The 22,508-nt window shown below is 47.6% G+C and overlaps 1 protein-coding gene across 4 annotated transcripts in view; it reads right to left on the bottom strand.

The window, feature by feature from the left end:
- Positions 1 to 22,508, bottom strand: part of LOC144785825 (rho guanine nucleotide exchange factor 3-like) — a 326,449-nt gene that overhangs the window by 40,613 nt on the left and 263,328 nt on the right. For 3 of the 4 annotated variants that reach the window (XM_078664669.1, XM_078664668.1, XM_078664670.1), the window contains 7 exons: positions 19,900 to 20,007; positions 19,254 to 19,412; positions 14,279 to 14,341; positions 11,730 to 11,826; positions 10,594 to 10,670; positions 7,374 to 7,631; positions 5,224 to 5,394 (listed from right to left, as the gene is read on the bottom strand). In XM_078664669.1, the coding sequence (XP_078520795.1) occupies positions 5,224 to 5,394; positions 7,374 to 7,631; positions 10,594 to 10,670; positions 11,730 to 11,826; positions 14,279 to 14,341; positions 19,254 to 19,412; positions 19,900 to 20,007 (933 nt within the window). The remainder of the gene's footprint in view (positions 1 to 5,223; positions 5,395 to 7,373; positions 7,632 to 10,593; positions 10,671 to 11,729; positions 11,827 to 14,278; positions 14,342 to 19,253; positions 19,413 to 19,899; positions 20,008 to 22,508) is intronic. The other variant, XM_078664671.1, reaches the window with a different exon arrangement.

The raw sequence follows: 22,508 nt of genomic DNA on the forward strand, positions 1-22,508 counted from the left end.
CAATGGGGGCCTTGTTAGGGCTGATAATTAGTTCTTCTTTGTAGGTGGCAGGGGTGAGGACTGCAGGCTCTACGAATCATGGTTCATAATGAGGACTTTTTCAGTCAGGGTCTGTCCTTTTGTCCGTTTCTCTTTACTGCTTCAAGAAGGTGATGGCTGCTGTGAGCTAAGATCTTTCAATTTATTGTGTCCATGTTTTGGATCCTCCAGTTTGGAGCTGTCCCCATTGCCACTGGCTGTGAGAATCGTCACTTTCCAGAAAGATTCGAAAGCAGCTTGGAAATGACATGTGAAAAAGAACCAACTCAAAACAGTCTGAAGCGTTGGACAGAAGATCCACACCCCCCATAGGGAAATAGAGTATAAACTTGGGATCCAAACTACCCACTTTGTACCAGTCCCAAATTATTCTTCACTAGGGAAAGTAGAGCTCCAGAGAGTACTTAAATACCTGCTGTTTAACCAGGGTTGGTATCTGCCCAATAGTCAGTATCCTTGAGGTGAAGGCACGTTGCCTGAAACCTGAACTTTCTGCTGGAGGACTTTTGACTCCTTCGGGAGTGTCTTCTGAGAGAGAGAAGATGCATGCCTGGCCCTGCAGTAGTTTTATTTTGGATAAACAAGGGGACCCAATGGATACCTTCGGACCATGGGTGATCAATTATTACATGAAACAAAAGGTCCTAAGGATAAATGGATGAAACGTACATTAAAGATATAGACTGGAATCAGTGCTATACTCTTAGTTCCTATACCCAGCAGGGTAAGGAATATTTATTCAAATCAATAGAAAGCCTTGGGAAGGACATTTGTAAGCATTAGATAGGGCACAATCCTGTACCTATCCAAGAGTCAAACAACATATAGTGGAAAAAAAGGTAGAAAAAGTAAGGGAAAGAAATAGCAGGCAAGGACGTTGGAGCCAAATGCCACTTGCAATTGGTTATACAATACAGCAAGTATTGACAAACAGACTCTGCAAACTAGTAAGCACAATGGATATATTGCAGAACTGTTTAAAGCGTCGACGTTTCGATCCCTTGGCTCCCATTAAACCGGGATCATCATCAGGACTATATGATCAGTTGCCTGTTTTTGTATTTATGAACGCCTGTTGGAGGTAAGGGACAAAAGAAAGGGGAAAACAATATAAGGCACATGTCACAGTTTAGCATCAACATTTTTTTTTAAAAACGTTACCCATATGTCTTGCCAAAGTTGGAACCGTAATTAATAATTACTTTACTTTCTACCGCATGATCGTTCAGAATATATCTATCAATCAGCAGCATGCAAATTTTGCCCCGTGAGTGACGTGAAACAGAGCAGTGCGTTGTGTTGGTCCATTATGTAACCACCAGGAGGTACGCCAAGTGATTGATTGTGTTTCACATTGTGGCCGGCGCAGTGATGTGCACATGAATAAGTGAGGCATGTGTCCAACCATTGCTTGCTTAAGCATCAAGGTGGCCCATAAGTGAATTCCTAGTTAAGCAAGACTGGTTGTTGGCGAGTGGCCCTGCAGTGATGTGAGGCAACCGTCAAGACTGTCATGCTGCTACTTAAGTTGGAAACGAATGCACTTAAGAGTTTAGAATTTGAGTGCCAATCGCACTTGTGGGGTGTGAGTGCGGGAGCCGTGGGTGTCGGGATCTAGGGGCAGGCAGGTGCTAGGGCCTTGACCATATTGTAGACAGACTAACCCGTCAATGTCCACGGTTTTGCATGGGTCAGACGTCGGTGAGAATAGTGGGGGCTTCGCTCAAATCCGCACAGCCCAGGCCGTGTGAACCTGTAACCAACAGGGATAATTAATGGTAATAGTGACAACTCGGGTTCGGGGGTGGTGGCCCCCCGAGGGTGGACTGTCGGTTACCTTTTGTAGCAATGTACAGGCTATAATGGGAGTCCAAAAAGCCAGGTGAGAGTCGTCGAAAATAAAACAGTTAGTGCTCGAGTAGCGTGGTGCTACTATGGTCTTTAGATTGCCAGCGTTGGGAGGTTTCCTCGATGGGAGAACTACAAGAAAAGGGGAATTTTTAAGTTAGGGATGTAGCAGGAAGTCTTGGGAGGTATCACAATAGGCTGCCAGGGTGAGGGATCAAGGAGGGCAGGGAATCACGAGGGGCAAGGTTGGCTTACCTTCGGTTGAATAAGGCGAACGGGACTCAATGGTCAGTACCCAATTAGGGAGGTGGGAAGACACAGTTCTCTTTCTCCAGCGTAGCGCGGCAATCCACGAGTGCTGCCTAATACTCCGGATATCCGGGTGGATATAGGAAGTTCGGAGTGTAGACATAAAAAGGGGAACATGGAAGCCGAAATTGTCGGCGGCCATATTGTAATGACTAAGAGGAGTAATGAATTTGGCGGGGCCGTGGCAGACATCTTGTAGCGGTAAAGGGCCATCATGCCTTCTCAGATTAGTCTGTACGGGGGGTGAGTGAGCTAATAATGAGGTGTTGTGTTCCTACGTTGCCCTAGTGCAACCGCGCTAGTGACTATCGTGATTCATCCATTATTGTGTATCATGCATACATGAAAGTTTGGAATTAACTGTTATTTCTGACAATTAAATGTGCAAATCTTACATTTCCATCTTAAATCGGGTGCAGCAGCGACAGTGACATCTAATTACATTCAGCTTGTCAGCTGGTCAACCACTGCTGTAACTATAAGTCCAAAAAGGTTTCTTTGTCATTTACACCAATTTTCACAGCAATTCAAATGACGGGTAGATAATGTTCCAACGAAGGGCCACATTAGTTTTGCATGATGAAATAGTTCATCTGGGCTGTATGTTGTGAACCTGCCACGGAGGGGTCATTGCAGGTGTCAGAGAAGGGTAGTCCAGTCCTCTGTGCGGTTCAAGCCATTTTGAATCGAGTCCAACGTGATTATACATTTCAGTTCTTCCTTGTTCAATAGGTTTGTCATGTTGCCTCCTCTTGGTGGTAATCTCAGTGCTTTTAGTATCGTCCAGCGGATGTCATCTTCGCTGTGATTAGCATTTACAAAATGTTCTACTAGAGGGGCATTAGGGGTTTGGCACCTAATGCGGCTTCTATGTTGGCAAATGCGTGTCTTCACTTTCTGTGTTGTCTGGCCAACATAGACTTTGCTGCAGGGGCATTGGATCAGGTATACAACATTACTTGTATTACAGTTGGAACGAGTGTTAGATTTAAAGGTGATGTTGTTAAATACCATAGATTTACCTTCAATGGTCAGTTCACATACATTGCATCCCCCACATTTGACATGTCCAACAATGGGGGACAGACCCCATACAGATTCAAGAGTAGATCGGTGACCAGGACTAGGTAGGGCTGCGCGGACCAAGTGATCTTTTAGATTTTTACTTTTTTTGAAAGCGAACAACGGTCGGTCAATCTCCAGGATACCTGCATTAATGACTGGCCAATGGTGCAGTATCATTTTTCGCAGTTTGTTGTTTGGTCAGGGGAAGCTCACCATGTTGCCAGCATGTGGAAACCCACAGAAGCCGGACTGTTCCAGAGAGAGAAGACAGGGGTGATCTTAACACCGAAGGGATCCCCTGGTCTCTTTGCATGGTTCCTGTGTTAGCAGCGCTAAGACTGTTAAAGATAAAGCATTACCGAGATGCCCGCTTCACCAAGAATGCTGGAAAACCTAATCGGACCAGAGCCCACAACTGCTCACTGTTAACCTGCTGGGAAGGCAGCCTTTGGGGGCCCCAGCGAAAGCAAAGCTGTCGCTGGGGCCCCCAAAGGAGAGGAACTACTCCCTCCCCCCACATGAGAAGCCACAGTGAGGACAGCAGCAAGAAATACATCTGCCACACTGCCACAGACGCTTTGATAACCAGGAGGTGACTGCAGGGCTTAGGCTGCACCTAGATCCAGAGAAGAGCACATGCAGATGAGCCTGCTGTGCATGCTTGAAATGAAATGAAAAATTACATTTGTATAGCGCTCAAACTACCCGGAGGCCTCGCAGCGCTTTAGACTGATTACTGTGGCGAGCTACCGGGAGGATTAACACGCTTTTGCATACAAATGAGTTTTCAACGCTTTCCTGAATGCCATCCGGTTGGTGTTCTCTCTAAGAGCCAAGGGAAGAGAGTTCCAAAGCCTCACGGCCGTGTGAGAGAGGGAACGGCCGCCCCACCGTGCTTTGTTGATTTTAGTTGTGGTCGCTAGATGCAGTGACCCAGAACGAAGGGCTCTGGAGGGGGCGTAAGGCTCAACTAAAGGAAACAGGATGGCAGGGCCTGTTCGATGGAAGGATTTGTGCACAATGCACATGGCCTTAAACTGTCCTCTCGCAGCCACTCGAAGTCAATGAAGGTCTTTTAGGGCTTTCTTGGCTGACTGCCAACGGGGGCTTGAGACTTTTGATGAAGCGGAAGAAAGAAATTGATTTGCATATTCAACCAATAAGAGCAGCATTTGAGATTATCTGCACCTGAACTGATCGATGCCCAAGTCAATTTGTTGGGGACTGTAGACATAGAATCCTGACCTAGCAGGGAGAGAGGAAGTTGGAAGCAGTGGTGTGACTCCAATTCTTAAATGCAGTAGATTACAACCTGGGGTTAAGTTCCTACTGAATAGAGTAGAATTTAGTTCTGCTGCGACCTTAAAGTGCTTTCTTTTTCTATAAAAGAAGCACTTGGCTGGACATTAAGTTAGTGTGTCTGTAGGTTGACTGTTGAGTAGTGAGCTCATGCCCTCCACATTAACTCCATGAGAAACCTGTGATGGCTTGCACTTGCTACCCTATGAGTTAAGTCCAGGATGGGTTGTGCTTGACCCACTTTGCAGAGCTATAGTAGGACAGACCCCTAAGATTTTAGGAAGAATTCCCTCAACCACCACGGTTGGTTACCAGTAGCCACGGTATCCTGTGGCCCCTCAAATGGAGTCTGACAGACACAGACGTAAGCCTTGAAAACTGCAGAGGATTCCCTGCAGGAGGAAATGGTGAAGTATGAAGCTGTAAAGGGTCTTGCAACTGATCTTCTAAAGAACGTGTTTGTAACAGGAAATTTCCTCAGCAATCTAGCACAAAATATTCCCTGAAAGTCGAACCCTTGCCCAAACAAGATTCAGAATGCCAACTCTTTACACATGAGCTGTATTCTAGATATGAATTCAAAATATTTAGACACCAAAGAAAAAGTAACCGCCTACTGGCCTCTAGCAGTAAGATATTAGATGCAGTACTATGAATACAAACCTGGCCCTTGTTGTTCTTCAGCTCTCCGTGGCAGTGAAGGAGCTTGGAGCGAGCCAGTAAGCAGTCCTGCCGAGACTCAAACAAAAAGGTGAGGCGCTTCTTGTAGTACTGGCACTCTGCTTCCCCCGTTTTACTGTTTATCAGGCCCACAATTTCTTGGATCACGGCGATCTAAAAGGCGAAGGACAAGTTAGAAAATGATGCTGGGGTTACAAATTCATGCCCTCATAGAAGCCTGCCCAGCTGCTGACGTTTCAGATACTAAGTGATGGCACAGGATTGTAAGCAAAAGGAAAACTGCAGCCCGTAATGCATGAGCAAGGTTACATCTGCTCAAGTGTTTCTAAGAAACACTACAGGTCTGATAAAAGGTGCAGCAGTGGCACAGGCATACATTTATCCACAGACATTTGCTGCAGCAGAACAAGCTTCTCTCACGCAGAACAGATGCCACAGAGGTTAAAGTAGCAAAAGCCTCCCTTACTCACTAAACTGTTAACATATTGTCAGTATCACTATAAGCTTCCCTAACTCATTCAATAGTCAACACAGAACAAGACTGTACTTCACAGGATCTTGATGGAGTGGAGTGTCAATCTTGTAAGTCTTTGTCAGGCTGGGCTGGAACCTTCCTGTGACTGCGGGAAGTGTAATGGGAAGTGATGGGAGTGGGACACATGGTCTGTTATCAGGAGGGGGCAGTTATATATTGATAGGTGTTGGTGAAGGGTTTGTGGCTTCCCCAGATGTTTTGTTTAAGAAAACCCCACTATTTTAGAGCTGGCTGCCTCGTTGTTTCACTCATATCCTGAACTGACAGCTGTGATGGGCAAGGCATGATACATGTTGGTGAATGCCATGTCACAGTGCTAAAACGTGTGCGCGAGCTGCTGCAGCAGGTGTAAACAGGTTATTGGAGCGTTGACAGCTGGGTGGCCCTTTTCCTTTTTCTGATTTTGTTTTTCCCTGGTGGGCGGAACGGTAAAGAGCAGAACTGACAAGGCTTGTAAAATGCAGAGTGGAGACACACACTTATTCACTCCCAACAAGGTACACAGAACTGGTTTGGGGTGGTTTCCTCTTTCAGGTGCAGCTCCAGGCTGATCTTCACACACAGACTTTGTGAAGAGTGAATCTTGTCACATCAGGAGTCTCCAGCCTGGAGTACCCACAACAGAGGTGTAACCATAACAGAGGTACAAAGAAGTCGGAACTTTCCACACCCTAATATCAACAGCCACACAGACAGTGATCAGGATAACAAATGAGACTCCTCCATGCTAACTAGTTACGCGACCCCCAGCCATCTTTTTAAGAGACCTCTCGCTGTTATTCAATAACGAATGTATAGAAAATCACAGAACCTGGCTTTTTTCTGCAATAAACCACATCATTGAAATATCTACACACATCCATTCTGTATGGACTGTTCATACTTTTTGGATTTCTAATTGAGATATTCTTTAATGTAATGTACACAATGGATTTTGTGGTCTAGTGTGTATTGGCACTCTAGGTAGTAGGGTGTTGGATATCAAAATAGCACAAACTCAGGATTATTTGGAGTATTTATTAAGATACTATAGCTCCCCAACTACTTGTGCAGAGGTGGGATTGCGTACTACTACTACCATCCTTATTACACCTAAAGTCCTCTAGATTATTATCTATCTCACCAACCATTTTCCTGAAACCACATAGCCCCCACTAAGGATCATACCCAACTGGAATGTGTTTATCTTGAGAGCACATGACTAATCGCAATAACCAACAATACCAATGGATTACCCACTAGCCCTGGGCTCCAGAATAGCTACACACCAGGCAACTTACCAGGCTTAAAATTAAAATATGCCTTAAAAGTAACTACTTGAAATACTCCAACAAGCTTAACTTGGCATGTTACTTTGCAGCATCTCCAATGTACCAAACTACAATACAATACAAGTCTTGTACTACAACAGTTGATGTTTCAGAAGCTGAGTTAGGGAGGATTGATGGCCTACACAGACAGGTAACCTGCAGATCTTAGTAGTGTTTGGTTAGTATAGCCAGACAGGACAATGCCTGGGACTGTGGTTAACTGTACGAATGCATGGCTGTCCAATGGGCATGTGCGGGGAGAACTCCAGTGATTGCAAGGTACTCACAGCCTCTTGCAGGGATGCTTGGTCCGGATGGTCTGCCGCAGTGTGCTTCAGGATCTCTTTGAGCAGTAGCGGGTACTTGACCAGTCGGCTACGGGGCAGGTCCAGGAAGTTCCAAAGGTCCAGCTTGCGGCTGAATGAGGACTCCTGGCAAAGGCGCAGGAAGTTCTCCACCTGCCGGTCCTGCTTCTTGTAGTCAAGCAAAGCCTTGGCTGCCACTTGATTACAGCAATAGTTCCTGTAGGCGTGGAGGCACGGTAACTGTAGGTGAAAAAGAAACTACAGTAAGGTGTGTACATTACATAACTGTATTATACCACTGAAAACATACGAGGATTCTTGAGCCATTACGTGTCCTTAACTTGTCATTACCATAACTTGGCTCTAGTACACCAAACTGGCTAGGACTTTAAAATAAGTCTTGACTGGTTCAAGTAACGTCAAATCATGGCAGTGCCTGTTATGAGAGAGTTTGCTTACAAAAATAAAGCATGCATTGGCAAAGCCAATACGTCAGCCATGGAAAGCTAGTGTTATTTTCTTTACATTTTTATTTTTTAACTCTTTTTGGCAAGTATATGCCACAAAATTAAAAGAAAAAACCTAGCAGCATAAACGTGGCCACCATATGCTTCCAATAAAAATTATAATATAACAATATACCCGCTGCATATCATTTTAATATAACAGCATGGGTGCTTCCTCGTAGGCAAGTGTACATGTAACAGATACAAAAACCCCAATAGGATTTAACATAAAACACAGGAAATTACGATTTTTATTGGAGCGAAAGAAAAAAAATTATTGGCTTTGAATTACTTTAACTTGATGGCATAGTTTAAACACAAGGAATACTTAAAAAAGGATAAAGAATGGAAAGAAAAGAAAACAATAGCAAAGTAAAAGGTTTCCCATCATGTGATCAGAAAAATGCCACGATTATAGTTTTAGAGAGCCAATTGCTGACCTGTTGCGGAGAACCTGGACTGGAAGAATCCCCCAGCGGAAAACCTCCACTGGATGAACCCCCAGCGGAGAACCTCCACTGGATGAACCCCCGCGAGCGGAGAACGAACCTTCACTGGATCAACCCCCTTCCCCACCCCAGCGGAGAACGAACCTGCACTGGATCAACCCCTCCAGCACAGAACATCCACTAGATGAACCCCCCAGCGGAGAACGAACCTCCACTGGATGAACCCCCCCCAGCGGGGAACGAACCTCCACTGGATGAATCCCCCAGCGGAGAACGAACCTCCACTGGATGAATCCCCCAGCGGTGAACGAACCGCCACTGATGAATCTCCTAGCGAAAAACAGACCTCCACTGGATGAATCCCCCAGCAGAGAACAAACCTCCACATATGAATCCCCCAGCAGAGAACAAACCTCCACTGGATGAATCCCCCCAGCACAGAACCTCCACTGGATGAACGCCCCACCTCCCTACCCCCTCCAGCAGAGTACGAACCCCCACTGGATGAATCCCCCAGCAGAGAACCTCCACTGGATGAATCCCCCAGCAGAGAACGAACTCCACTGGATGAATCCCCCAGCAGAGAACCTCCACTGGATGAATCCCCCAGCGGAGAACGAACCTCCACTGGATGAATTCCCCAGCGGAGAACGAACCTCCACTGGATGAATCCCCCGGCGGAGAACGAACCTCCACTGGATAAATCCCCCAGCGGAGAACGAACCTCCACTGGATGAATCCCCCAGCAGAGAACGAACCTCCACTGGATGAATCCCCCAGCAGAGAACGAACCTCCACTGGATGAATCCCCCAGCAGAGAACGAACCTCCACTGGATGAATCCCCCAGGGGAGATCCTCCACTGGGTGAATCCCCCAGCGGAGAGCCTCCACTGGGTGAATTATTCAGCAGAGAACGAACCTCCACTGGAGATCCTCCACTGGGTGAATCCCCCAGCTGGGAGCCTCCACTGGGTGAATTCCCCAGCTGAGAGCCTCTACTGGGTGAATTCCTTAGCTGAGAGCCTCCACTGGGTGAATTCCCCAGCTGAGAGCCTCCACTGGGTGAATCCCCCAGCGGAGAGCCTCCACTGGGTGAATCCCCCAGCGGAGAGCCTCCACTGGGTGAATCCCCCAGCGGAGAGCCTCCACTGGATGAATTCCCCAAGCGGAGAGCCTCCACCGGATTAATCCCCCAGTGGAGAGCCTCCACTGGATGAATTCCCCTGTGGAGAACCCCCACTGGATGAATTCGGCAGCGATGAACACCCACTGGATGAATCACGACGATCGGCCAAGGTCTTCATAAAGTGCCAGGAATCCAAACAATTGATGAAAACCTTGAAATACAAGTACCCAGTTACATAAGATAAAGGTAAAATCATATTTCTAAAGCAGCAAAGCTGTGTTGTGCAGGACACCATCTGCAATATAGGTCCTCCCTCTTAAGTCATCCTGTAAACCGACATTGGCCCCTCACAGGCACCGCATCACTGCTAATGTTACCAATGTTCAGGGGCTGCAAGAGGGACATGCCACTGGGCTTCAAGACAAAGACTGAGAGGGTTTGTTGTCTGCCGTGCACCTGCTTCAGGAAAGTAGGGTTCAAGTTAAGAGGAAGAGGCAGCAAGGACTGGGAGATGTGGAGATGTGACAGAAGCATCTTACCAGTACTGAGTTGCCATTTCATTTATCACATTATTACTTTCATATAATTACCATTTTGTTTTCTTACACGGTGCTAAGACTTTGATCCTGAAGATGTCGGTATGGTGAACAGATTCACACAAGGAACATTTCTCCCCTAATGGCACTCTTTTGGAGGTGATTTTAACCCCAAGCCTGGGATTTATAATGTTGGTAGGTACCATGGTTGTCTTCCATGCACCGGATCTATGTTTGGGCTTACAAATTGAGGAACAGATGGGGCTGGTGGCAGGAAACCTTAAAGGCAATGCCTGCTCAGTGTATCAAGGTGATTTGCACTCCTTTGAGGATGGAGGTGATGAATAAACTGGGTTAGGTGATCAGACTCCTACCTTACCTAACATTTGTTCACCTGAACGAAACAAGGACAACAACTCCCAGAATACACTATGTCTTAAATGAAAGCAAAGGGCGGGACAAAGGGTGTTCCAGTGACATGGACATCCAGTAACTCTACTTGCCAGTATATTATGTAGGTTATATTTCCCTAAGGACATAAGCGCTAGCTGAGATTTTTGGCTGCTCGTATGTATAGCACTTACCCAGTCTAACATGGTCGGCCCAACCTCATCAATGGTCCCATCTTCCTGTCTTATCCTTCCAAGGTGGAGGAGCAGGTCTGAAAAGATAAACAGAGATGGCTGGATTAGGATCTGGAACATGAGCAGTGAAGTAGGGATGAAGATATGGAGGGTCAATGGAGAAGGGCGGGATAAGGGTCTAGAAGGTGAGCAAAAGAGATGAATGAATGGGAGTCTGGGGAATGAAGAGAGAAAAGGAATGAGGGTCAGGAGGAGAAAGAATTGAGAAAAGGGTCTGAAGGATGAACAGATAAAGGTGGATGTGGGTCAAAAGGGTGTGTGTAGAGGATGAGAAGAGTCAGGAAGTGACCAGAGTTGGGGGATAATCGTCTGGAGAAGGACCTGAGAAGGTGGATAAGGGTATGGTGAAGAAACGGAGGAAGGGGATGGAGGTCTGAAGAAGGAACAGAGAAGGTGGATAAGGGTATGGTGAAGGAACAGAAGAAGGGGATGGAGTTCTGAAGAAGGTGGATCAGGTGTCTGGAAAATCGAATGGGAGTGAGGAACAAAATACATTGGGAAAGACAGAAGCAGAGAAAGCAGAGGGCAGCTCCGACTTCTCACATCCTTCCAAACCTGAAACAATTTGTGAACCCCTGAAATGCACCAAAGGGCTCCCTAATCTGGTGATACTTGTATCTGAAGTACAGCAGATTGCTAACCACATCCTGGGGTACTTGCCAAACTAACAGCATCATCCAGCACACATGCCATAGAATGAATGAATGAATGAGAGCGTGTGTATGAGCACCAGTGTTGCCATCTCCAGTGGTACTTCGCCACTGGTGTTCACTTTGTCTCGTGCTTGAACAGAAGTCTTCAAAGCCTCGTCACCCTGGGGGCAAAAGTCCATCTATGGTAATGTACCTTAGCGCCTGTGCATATGGGATACCCTCTAGCTCGTTCTACCAGGTAAAGAGTTCTTGAAGTGCTGGAAGTCTGAACGCTGCGTGAAGAGGTCATGCAGATCCTACACCTTAGGGCACAACTCACACCCCAGCACAAGAATACCAGATCTGTGGCCACAGCTCCACCACACACTGTGCTGGGACCCCGTGACAGGCAGTCGCCTGCGAAGGGTCACCGTGCCACTTTACCTTCGTGCAGAGGAATGAGCGAATCCAGAGTGCTGAAGATCTCCGTCAGCTCCTCCTCCGACATGATGGCCAGCTTCAGCATCGGCTCATAGTAATTCTGAGGGGCAAGAAGGAAGCCGGTAAAGTATCATGAAAAAGTATCTACAGCAGAGGCGGCAGCAGTAAAAGCTCCCTCACAGAGGTCAGATGTTGCACAAATTGAAGCTGTGCCATCATCCCTCATGGAGATTAGATGCAGCACAGGTAGGAGCAATGCAAGGGCTCCTTGAAAAGGGCAGGTGCAGCACAGGCAGGAGCAGCGCAACCCATCTATCTCTCGCAGGAGTCAAGTGCAGCACAGGCAGAAGCAGGGCAAGCCATCCCTCCCTTGCAACGGTCAAGCGCGGAACAGGCAGAAGCAGGGCAAGCCATCCCTCCCTTGCAACGGTCAAGCACGGAACAGGCAGAAGCAGGGCAAGCCATCCCTCCCTTGCAACGGTCAAGCGCGGAACAGGCAGAAGCAGGGCAAGCCATCCCCCCCTTGCAACGGTCAAGCACGGAACAGGCAGAAGCAGGGCAAGCCATCCCTCCCTTGCAACGGTCAAGCACGGAACAGGCAGAAGCAGGGCAAGCCATCCCCCCCTTGCAACGGTCAAGCACGGAACAGGCAGAAGCAGGGCAAGCCATCCCCCCCTTGCAACGGTCAAGCGCGGAACAGGCAGAAGCAGGGCAAGCCATCCCCCCCTTGCAACGGTCAAGCGCGGAACAGGCAGAAGCAGGGCAAGCCATCCCTCCCTTGCAACGGTCAAGCGCGGAACAGGCAGAAGCAGGGCAAGCCATCCCTCCCTTGCAACGGTCAAGCGCGGAACAGGCAGAAGCAGGGCAAGCCATCCCCCCCTTGCAACGGTCAAGCACGGAACAGGCAGAAGCAGGGCAAGCCTTCCCCCCCTTGCAACGGTCAAGCGCGGAACAGGCAGAAGCAGGGCAAGCCATCCCCCCCTTGCAACGGTCAAGCGCGGAACAGGCAGAAGCAGGGCAAGCCATCCCCCCCTTGCAACGGTCAAGCGCGGAACAGGCAGAAGCAGGGCAAGCCATCCCCCCCTTGCAACGGTCAAGCGCGGAACAGGCAGAAGCAGGGCAAGCCATCCCCCCCTTGCAACGGTCAAGCGCGGAACAGGCAGAAGCAGGGCAAGCCATCCCCCCCTTGCAACGGCCAAGCGCGGAACAGGCAGAAGCAGGGCAAGCCATCCCCCCCTTGCAACGGTCAAGCGCGGAACAGGCAGAAGCAGGGCAAGCCATGCCCCCCTTGCAACGGTCAAGCGCGGAACAGGCAGAAGCAGGGCAAGCCATCCCTCCCTTGCAACGGTCAAGCGCGGAACAGGCAGAAGCAGGGCAAGCCATCCCCCCCTTGCAACGGTCAAGCGCGGAACAGGCAGAAGCAGGGCAAGCCATCCCCCCCTTGCAACGGCCAAGCGCGGAACAGGCAGAAGCAGGGCAAGCCATCCCCCCCTTGCAACGGTCAAGCGCGGAACAGGCAGAAGCAGGGCAAGCCATGCCCCCCTTGCAACGGTCAAGCGCGGAACAGGCAGAAGCAGGGCAAGCCATCCCTCCCTTGCAACGGTCAAGCACGGAACAGGCAGAAGCAGGGCAAGCCATCCCCCCCTTGCAACGGTCAAGCGCGGAACAGGCAGAAGCAGGGCAAGCCATCCCCCCCTTGCAACGGTCAAGCGCGGAACAGGCAGAAGCAGGGCAAGCCATCCCTCCCTTGCAACGGTCAAGCGCGGAACAGGCAGAAGCAGGGCAAGCCATCCCTCCCTTGCAACGGTCAAGCGCGGAACAGGCAGAAGCAGGGCAAGCCATCCCCCCCTTGCAACGGTCAAGCACGGAACAGGCAGAAGCAGGGCAAGCCTTCCCCCCCTTGCAACGGTCAAGCGCGGAACAGGCAGAAGCAGGGCAAGCCATCCCCCCCTTGCAACGGTCAAGCGCGGAACAGGCAGAAGCAGGGCAAGCCATCCCCCCCTTGCAACGGTCAAGCGCGGAACAGGCAGAATCAGGGCAAGCCATCCCCCCCTTGCAACGGTCAAGCGCGGAACAGGCAGAAGCAGGGCAAGCCATCCCCCCCTTGCAACGGTCAAGCGCGGAACAGGCAGAAGCAGGGCAAGCCATCCCCCCCTTGCAACGGTCAAGCGCGGAACAGGCAGAAGCAGGGCAAGCCATCCCCCCCTTGCAACGGTCAAGCGCGGAACAGGCAGAAGCAGGGCAAGCCATCCCCCCCTTGCAACGGCCAAGCGCGGAACAGGCAGAAGCAGGGCAAGCCATCCCCCCCTTGCAACGGTCAAGCGCGGAACAGGCAGAAGCAGGGCAAGCCATCCCCCCCTTGCAACGGTCAAGCGCGGAACAGGCAGAAGCAGGGCAAGCCATCCCTCCCTTGTAGATGGTGCAAGACCGGCAGGAACACCACATCCTAGCAGATGAGTTGCACAATCTGCCTTTTGTAATCTCTTTTACACAGAGATCAAGTACAGCTCAGGTGATTATGGTGCAAGCTTCTTGGCCACCAGCATGTTTACCTTCTTGACCAGATTCAGGTCGTCCACCAGCTGTTGTTCTCCCTGCATAAGCTCAAAGATAACCTGTCAAAAAATGAAAAAAGCTTCATGTTTTGTTTCCATTAAACCAAGTAAACCAGTTGCATTTTTCCAGCAAGAGATAATCATGATGATGGGGACACAGCAATCAGTTTGTTGTTGAGCCCTTACACAGGTAGGTGGCCCGATACTGCCAGTCAACAAACTTAGCTCGGAAGATGCTATGGGTTTCTCTTGTAGGTTTTAGACATTAAGAAAGATCATCTGGAGCCCCTTCTATGGACTATGGAACAGAGAACGTCAGGAAATGCACCAATAACAAACATTGCGTCTTTAAACATCACTTACCCTGCAAAACATGATCGTTTTGAAACACACCTACGTTTTTTTTAAACCTCAGTGCATGCCATTCACCAAACATCAGAAGAAGCAACCAGACCCCAGGAGTAAAAGCCTCTTTCTAAATCTCAGGGTAGGAAAACCACTCCTCAACAGTATACTCCTCCTTCTAAATCTCGGAGGAAGAAAACCACCCCTCATCAGTGCACATCTGCAGCAAAATCTCACAACAGGGCAACCACGCCAAATCATATATTCCTGTATCCAAATGTCACTAGAGGCAACCACCTCCCTTGAGTACACCCCTCCTTTTAACTCTCACAATATCAGAAAAGGGCAACTCCCCCCCCATCAGAGGAAGACAATGACTATTGGTAGAGCCCCCTGCCAAATATCACACAATGGCAGCCTCTTCACAGCAATACATGCCTCTGTCCTTCTCTCAGAAAGACAACTACTCTCCATGGGCACTGTCCTCCTGATCCCAGAAGAGGGCAACTGCTCTCTATGGGTACACACCTGCCTCCTTCCAACAGCGTTGTAATGGCACGCGTGGTAATAGCCCGCGTTGTAGTCATGCAACCCGTTGGATGACCTGTGCAATGTCGTACTTGATCTTATGGTAGCCAGTGGCGCGATTCTCTTCCCCACTTATCAAGTGCTAGGGTTTGTGCTTTGATTAGAGTTTTAGCCCCGTTGCACAGTCTTTCAATAAACACTCCTAGAGGCTGGAAAATTGTAAATCAACTGAAAAATGTCCCAAATACCTCAACAGCTTAAGAGTTCACAGACTAAGAGGGTACAAAAAACACATCCATTGTACAGTGTGTAAATTACATAGATCCTGTCTGCATTCCAGACAACAAACACCCTTAGTTAGAGAGAGTAGTGAAAACAACAATAATAACCAGTCATCCATAGGAATGTTAGACAAAAAGGAAAACAAGAATATGAAAGAAATACTGCCCAAAACACCTATACAAAAAATAAAGATACACAAATAACAGGCAACCAGCGTGTCACCTCACAAGCCAAAAAATTACTGTATGGAATAATGAAACCTGGCGTTCAGTCAGACAAGGTTAAGCAACTCCTGTTAGAGTCGAGAATCTCATGCATACAGAAATGGTGCTCAACATGCATCCAAGTGCCTGACGCTGCGCGAAAAACCCCCAAAAAACCTTGTGAAAAATAAGTTAGAGAAAAGATGGTCATAACTAGTAAAGTCGACCAGTGTGAGAAACTCAAGGCTCTCTTACAGTAAGAATTATCCCACAACGCAAGTCAGAATGCTACTAATCGTCCAAGTACTGATAATCCCCTGATGAAAATTCAGGTGCTCAGGGCTGTATCAGTCTCTTTTTATTTTTGTAAACTGAGAACCGGAAGTTTAATTAACACTGAACACTCCTGGAAGGAGGAGAGATCCTTTCTACCCTAGAAAATGAGAGGGGGGATACGCCCTACCAACCTAAATGTACAACACTCAAAGGTATCCCACCTAGCCTCATGACACCATATGTGATGAGAGGAAGTGTTTGCCCAAACTAGACTCCACGCTACTAGGCCTGGGAAAAGAAAAATTCCTTTCTTTAAATAACTCTCACACACCAGTAGGGTCATGCTTCATCATCGGGTTCACTCGGACTCCTAAAGGTCAGATTACAGAGAGGCATGCCTGAAGCTCCTGCGAGATGAAAGACACATGTACCTTTACAAACAGAACCTACTTACCGCTTACAACAAACTATAAAAGGGCTGGTGAATGAAGCGGTAGAAAACAAGTGGATTTCCAGAGAAGAACAGGAGTTTCTGACCACCCTGGAATCTTGAACCCCTCAATTTTACACGATCCCCAAGATGCATAAAGGGAGACCTCCCCCGCCCTCTGGTTACTAACAGGTCATATATCAAGGATACCACACATCTGCTAAACCTTCTGAAAGAAATGGAATATGATCCTTCCACAGAAGAGAACCTTGTATGCCTCGATCAAGAAACATTATACTCCAAGAAGAGAGTTTATGTATAATCACCAACATACTGCAGAACCAAGATTGGCCATGGGCCGCTCTGTTCAAATGGATAATAGCACTAGCAAGACTGGCTCTCACTGAAAATGTCTTCAAGTTTGAGAACCAGACCTACTTACAATGTCACAAATTTTGGTGGGGACCACATTTGCTCCAAGTATAGCCTGCCTCTACAGGAGCTAGTTTGAGGATCAGAACATCTGGAACAATCCTTTCCAAGACCAGATAGGATTATGGAGACAGCACATAAATGACGTCCTGGTAATCTTACATGACAATGAGGACACTACAGAAGCCTTCAGGATAGGACGAAAGGAACCAATTTTTGTGTTTGACCAGGACTACAAACAGGACAAAGTTTCTTTCCTCGACATCATCATCATCATCACAGCAAAAGAGGGGAAGCTCATGAGCAGCTTTTATACAAAACCCACAGACCTCAACAGTCTGCTCCACTTCAACAGTGCTCCCCCTTGAGCACTCAGAGCAAACCTTCCAGCAAGACAATTTCTGAGAATCAGAAGAAACTGCTCAGACCTTCGTGATTTTAAAGAAGAATCAGCGAAACTCACAAGAAAACTTAAAGAAAAGAAATATCCAACTAAGATCACTGAGAAAGCCCAGAAAAGGGCACGCCAGAAGATTAGGACACCCAATCATCTGTGTAGGAGTCTTGTGGGGACCTGGTCATTGAGGTACAGTTTGAGTCCAATGGCAGAGTGAGCCAAGGAACCCACATCTGGATGGGACCTTCCCAATTAGTCTCCTTCCATCCTGTACAAGAGCGCCCCGAGTACAAATAAGATTTGTGCACACTTTAGGGTGGCGTTATTAGTTCTGTGGGGTTTTATGGGGAATAGTGTGCAAAAACGTTTTTGTACCCTATTTTGCTCACAGTACAACTGGTATTGCACTGATCGGCCTGTACAATTTCCTCCCAGTAGGACTTGGAGGTAACGGCACAGACAAAAATCAGGAGTGCGCAATATTTTCACTCATCCTCTAACCTGTGCAAAGTGCATATTTGCTGCAGAAACGGTTTGAGCAAGTGGTTCACTTTGCACTGAAAAATTGATGGATGGAATCTCAACCACTGAAAATGAGTTTGGACCGCATTCCAGTACATTCATCTTTTTCCTCGCTGTGCCAAGACAGACCAATCAGATGTGCATCAATCTCGGTCTCCTGTGCATAACACTGGCAATTCCAGAGGTGCATCTGGAGTCTTATGTCATCAAGCTACAGGGTGGGGTCGGTAGGAGCCATGGGTAGCAGAAAAGGATCCTGGAGTCATGCGAGGAAGAAAACACAAGAATTTAGGGGGCCCAGCAGAATTAGGCAGTCATAACAGAGTTGTAGCAAGTGTGAATCGAGAGGGAATTGGGAAGCTGAGCAATACATGGAAGTCACGGGGAAGGGTATTAAGATGGAGCTGGGAGAGGGGTCTAAGCAGGGAACCAAAGTATTTGGCGAAGAATGGAACCACTATGAGGATTTCTGGAAGAATATGGAGCTGAGCAAGACACAAGGGCGGAGACTGAAGGAGAGGGGCCCGTGGTAAAAGGGACACCCCATAGCGCATGGAGAGCAAATAGGGTTCTGATGGCACAGGAGAAGAGTATTAATTGGGTGGCTTAGGGGATTTGGGAAGGTAGGCAAAGGTCTGTGGTTCTGGTGAAAAAAGGAATAATGTGGGATCTCCTGATGGATGGGGAGTGGAGCATGACACTGGGAACTGGGTGAAGAAAAGGGGGTAAGGAGGCGAAGACCTTGGGACCCGATGGAGAGCAGACTAGTGGGGCTTCATGGGTGGAGGTGAGGGGCTACAAGCAGCAATCTGAATGGAAGAGCAGAGGTGAAAGGTGGGGTTTGTGTGTGAAGGAGAGGAATGACTAGCAAGACTCCTGCAGACAGATGACCAACGAGGGAGATACTGGCACACGTGCAAGTACAGCACGAGAAGGGAGGCAGAAGGAATGGGTATCAGATGTATGACTATGAAAGATAGGAAAGTGAAGGGCAAGGGAGCAGCAGTACTATGGGCTCGGAAATAAATGTGCTTGCCCCACTTCAGAGCCCACTAAAGGGACTTAAGTAGCTGCTGTGGTAGTAGGATGCAGTAATCTGCTCACAGTCTGCTACTGCACAAACTATGGGAAATTGCCATCAGGCGTGGACTCGCAACTCCTCGCCTCACTCTCAACTAAAGGTGAAAGAGCTAAGTAACCAAGTAGGAGTTAGGGTTAGTCCTACTTGAAGTCACTGTACACCGTGCAGGAAATGCAGCTCCTTTCACAGATGGCTAGCATATAAGGGCCAGCATATAGCATATTAGGCATGCCTCGAAAAGCTCCATCTATGCACAGCAAAGACACAAAGGCCAAGTGGATGGACACTACTTGAGAAGAAGACTGGAGAAGCCCTACATTAAACATGAAACTTCTTGGATGTACTGCTTTAGGAACAAATGATAGAGAGGGGGAGTTTCCGGCAGAGAATTTAGTCTGAATGTAAACAATACCAAAATGACACTACACTGTTGAAGTTCATTTAGAGACCTAGCAGTCGCGCGCCTCCTTGCTCACCTCCTGACGTTTGATCTCCTTGGCCGAGAGCTCCTCGCTGACATGGTCAAAGGTCTCACTCCAGAGTTTGCTGTTTCTGCGCTTCGAGTTCCCGGAGGAGTTCCTGGACCGTGGTGCAAAGCTGAACAAGCGACTGTCAGTCTTGAAGCTGATGGACCGCTGGGAAAATGGAAGATTGTAGACCAGTTTAGGCATCATCGGCTTTGCGCACATCAATTAAGTTGCACTCATTTCTCCCCACTGGTTACATACACCAATCACTAACCTCATCCAGTTTAATAACGTTACCCTCTGCGGATTACTGCCCTCACACTTTACTAGATTACTACTCATTCACCATCACTGTTTTGTAGTCTGTAATGGAGCCCCACTCAGTCCCACATCACTAGCCTCATACACTTTATTGGTACCACACGACTGCCCGATCACTCTCACATGCACACCTCTATGTCATGTCTGTAATTCCAGCTTACTTGGCACCTCGGGCAGATCACTTCCTTCATACATTCCAGTGGCGCCTCTAGTTCCCGACCACTGCCCTCATACACTCCAAAAGGTGCCTCTAGCTCCCAACCACTGCCCCAAGACTCCTCAAAGTTAGTTATTGGTTAAGTCTGGCACACTTGACCTCGGGTAGGATACATACCTGGATGGACTGGCTCAGCCGCTTCAGAGGAGTTACTTTGGCTGGAGAGTCTTTGCAGGATGGGACCTTAGTCTTGGAAACTGGCTTGACCCGCTTGTTGCATGGCTCCTTAAAGAGCAGAGACAAACAGAAGGCAAATCATACAAGGACACCAGGATGTAAGCCACAACTTAGGAAAAGAGGAGGGTAAAGGAAAGCACTAGAGCTGCATACCATCAGAGGAGGCTGTGACAACAAAAACACAGGACACACAGATGTGTTTATGGCAGCCATCTTCCACTGAAGCAGTGTGCACGTTGATTAGGTCCCACCAAAAATAAGATGGCAGACAAAAATAATAATATCCCAAGTACATGAAGTGCCCATTAAGAAATAAAGAGCTCATCCACCTACACTGTCCTCCAAGGCAAGTCACTGTTTTTTTCTACTTCATAGTGAAAGTACCATTTGAGCATCGATAAAAAGATCTTAGCTCGGTTTGACTATCACAGAGGGACCTTACTTGGCTTCCAGGCACAATTCCTGGCCGGCTCATAGGAGAGAAGCAGCAGCCAGGAAGGTATCCTGCTGAGAGGCTGCAACTCACTCATTATGAACCTTGTCCAGGAGCCCTTAATTCACCAAAGCTGCATAGGATTACCGCTGTTCTTGGGATACCTCGCAGCTTCAAAGAAATCACCGTCCCCTTACCAGTTAGAAAATGAAACATTTGAAATGAAATAAATCTAATGAAATATGCTACAAGGTAATAATTCCTAAAAACATATTTCAAGTAAATTTGTTCAGTATGGATCCAAACCTTCAAGTCTTTTCAACCTCTAAAAGCGTTTGACCACGCAGCAAAGATGTTCGACACAGAATTTGTAACATGACCTATAAAACACAAAATGCTCTTGCCCACAGGATTAGAAAGCAGTGCCCGATTGAAGCACTGTACCAAACCAGTGTAATATAATGCAAGAAGTAGCACCCTTCATCAGTACTGCAGCACCATCAATACCTGCCATCTGAGATTCTGCATCGTCAGCAACAGTTATTGGAATTGCGTGTTGTACATCAGGGCAATCATAATAAATCTAAAAGAAGCTTCATAACGTCACATGCAAAGCATGCAATTGCCCTCTCCTACTAAAGTCATCGTTGAGTCTGGAAATTCACACCAGCAACTACTGCATCTCTACCCTGCTCTATGTTAATGAAGTGGCTAAACACACCCAATCCTAATCCGAAGACGCCCACTTGCACTCAATGCCGTCCCCTGCAACAGGGAGCACCTCAAAGGTTAGGAAACCACGGAACCATCGCTCTGCTCCCCTCCCCTAACACCCAAACTAACTTGCTGCTGTTCCACTCCTCTCGATGATTGGACAAAATTCGGACGTAATCTGAGTTTTGTATTATCAAGATATCTCTTCAAATCATCTAAAGACCTTATGAAAGCATGTCACCATCCATGAACTCTTACTGGAAACTTTACTCCACTTCCCCCTTTCGAATTCTGAGCCAGTGGTCCGGACTTAGACCATCCAAAAACCACCCATGTTGGTCACAAATCTTCTCTCACCCGAAAGCTTGGATGCATTTGAAATAAAGCTGCCCAATGATCTTCAATCTTAAGCCATTCAAAGACACCAAGCCTGCCTTACACGTGTCTACTGAATACCTGTCAAATTTTTGTCAAGTTAAAAAACCTCCCCCTGCCTCATCTACACAGTCATCTGCAACCCTGGGCTCTCTTTGCGAGCAGGATCAAAAGGTACACACTGCCCAGTCAACGAAGATTAGAGACAGGGGATTCTGGGATTCCTTGGCAAAATCCACATAAACATCTGATGAATAACCTATACAAGTGAACCAAAAGCTTTTTCTAGCATAATCAACAGTTACCAAAAGCACTACGCGTGGAATGTAAGGCAGGCGTAGAAAACGTGCAAAAGGTTACTAGAGTGAATGATCCTATGGTACCTCATCGCCTGATGGGGGAGGGTTATTTGTATTTAGTATGCAGAAGAAACCAAAAGTCTGCATATATAGATCTATTTCAAGCCGGCTGGAAGGAATGATTCATTCGGTCACTTCTCACTGCTCTTGCCAATTCATGATTACATCGCTATGTTCTCAAGGCAGCAGTTATTTTCAGGAAGTTTCAATTTAGATGGCCCTGTAATATTCTGCGTCCATTTAAGGCCGGTCGTCAAATTTTGTGATTCCTACTGAGACACAGCCACTACAAATGTTTGATGCTTATATTGTTCTATAGGGCTTCTAGGTGCTTCCAGGCGCCACATGTTGTAAATGTAGAACACACCCAACATGGGCACTAGTAGATTGGTTTTACACCATAGATTGGTTTTGTTACAGGAAATGTGCTTTGTGTAAGGCGTATATGACGCTGCAATTAGCAAACCAGTTTATACTGGAAGAAAATATAGAACTGAGTTGCTGTGCAAGTCAGAATCGTTAATCGCTGGCGAATCTCTTTTTCTGTTATATATGCCAAATGTGTATAACTTTGTTTCTCAAGAAAACTTCGTATTGTCCCAGGTTTGGCAGCCATTTTGTGTTAATATCGGTTTATCAAAATGTTACAAAAAGCAGCATGATCTGCC

Source organism: Lissotriton helveticus, chromosome 10 (assembly GCF_964261635.1).
Source record: "Lissotriton helveticus chromosome 10, aLisHel1.1, whole genome shotgun sequence".
Lineage (NCBI taxonomy): Eukaryota > Metazoa > Chordata > Amphibia > Caudata > Salamandridae > Lissotriton > Lissotriton helveticus.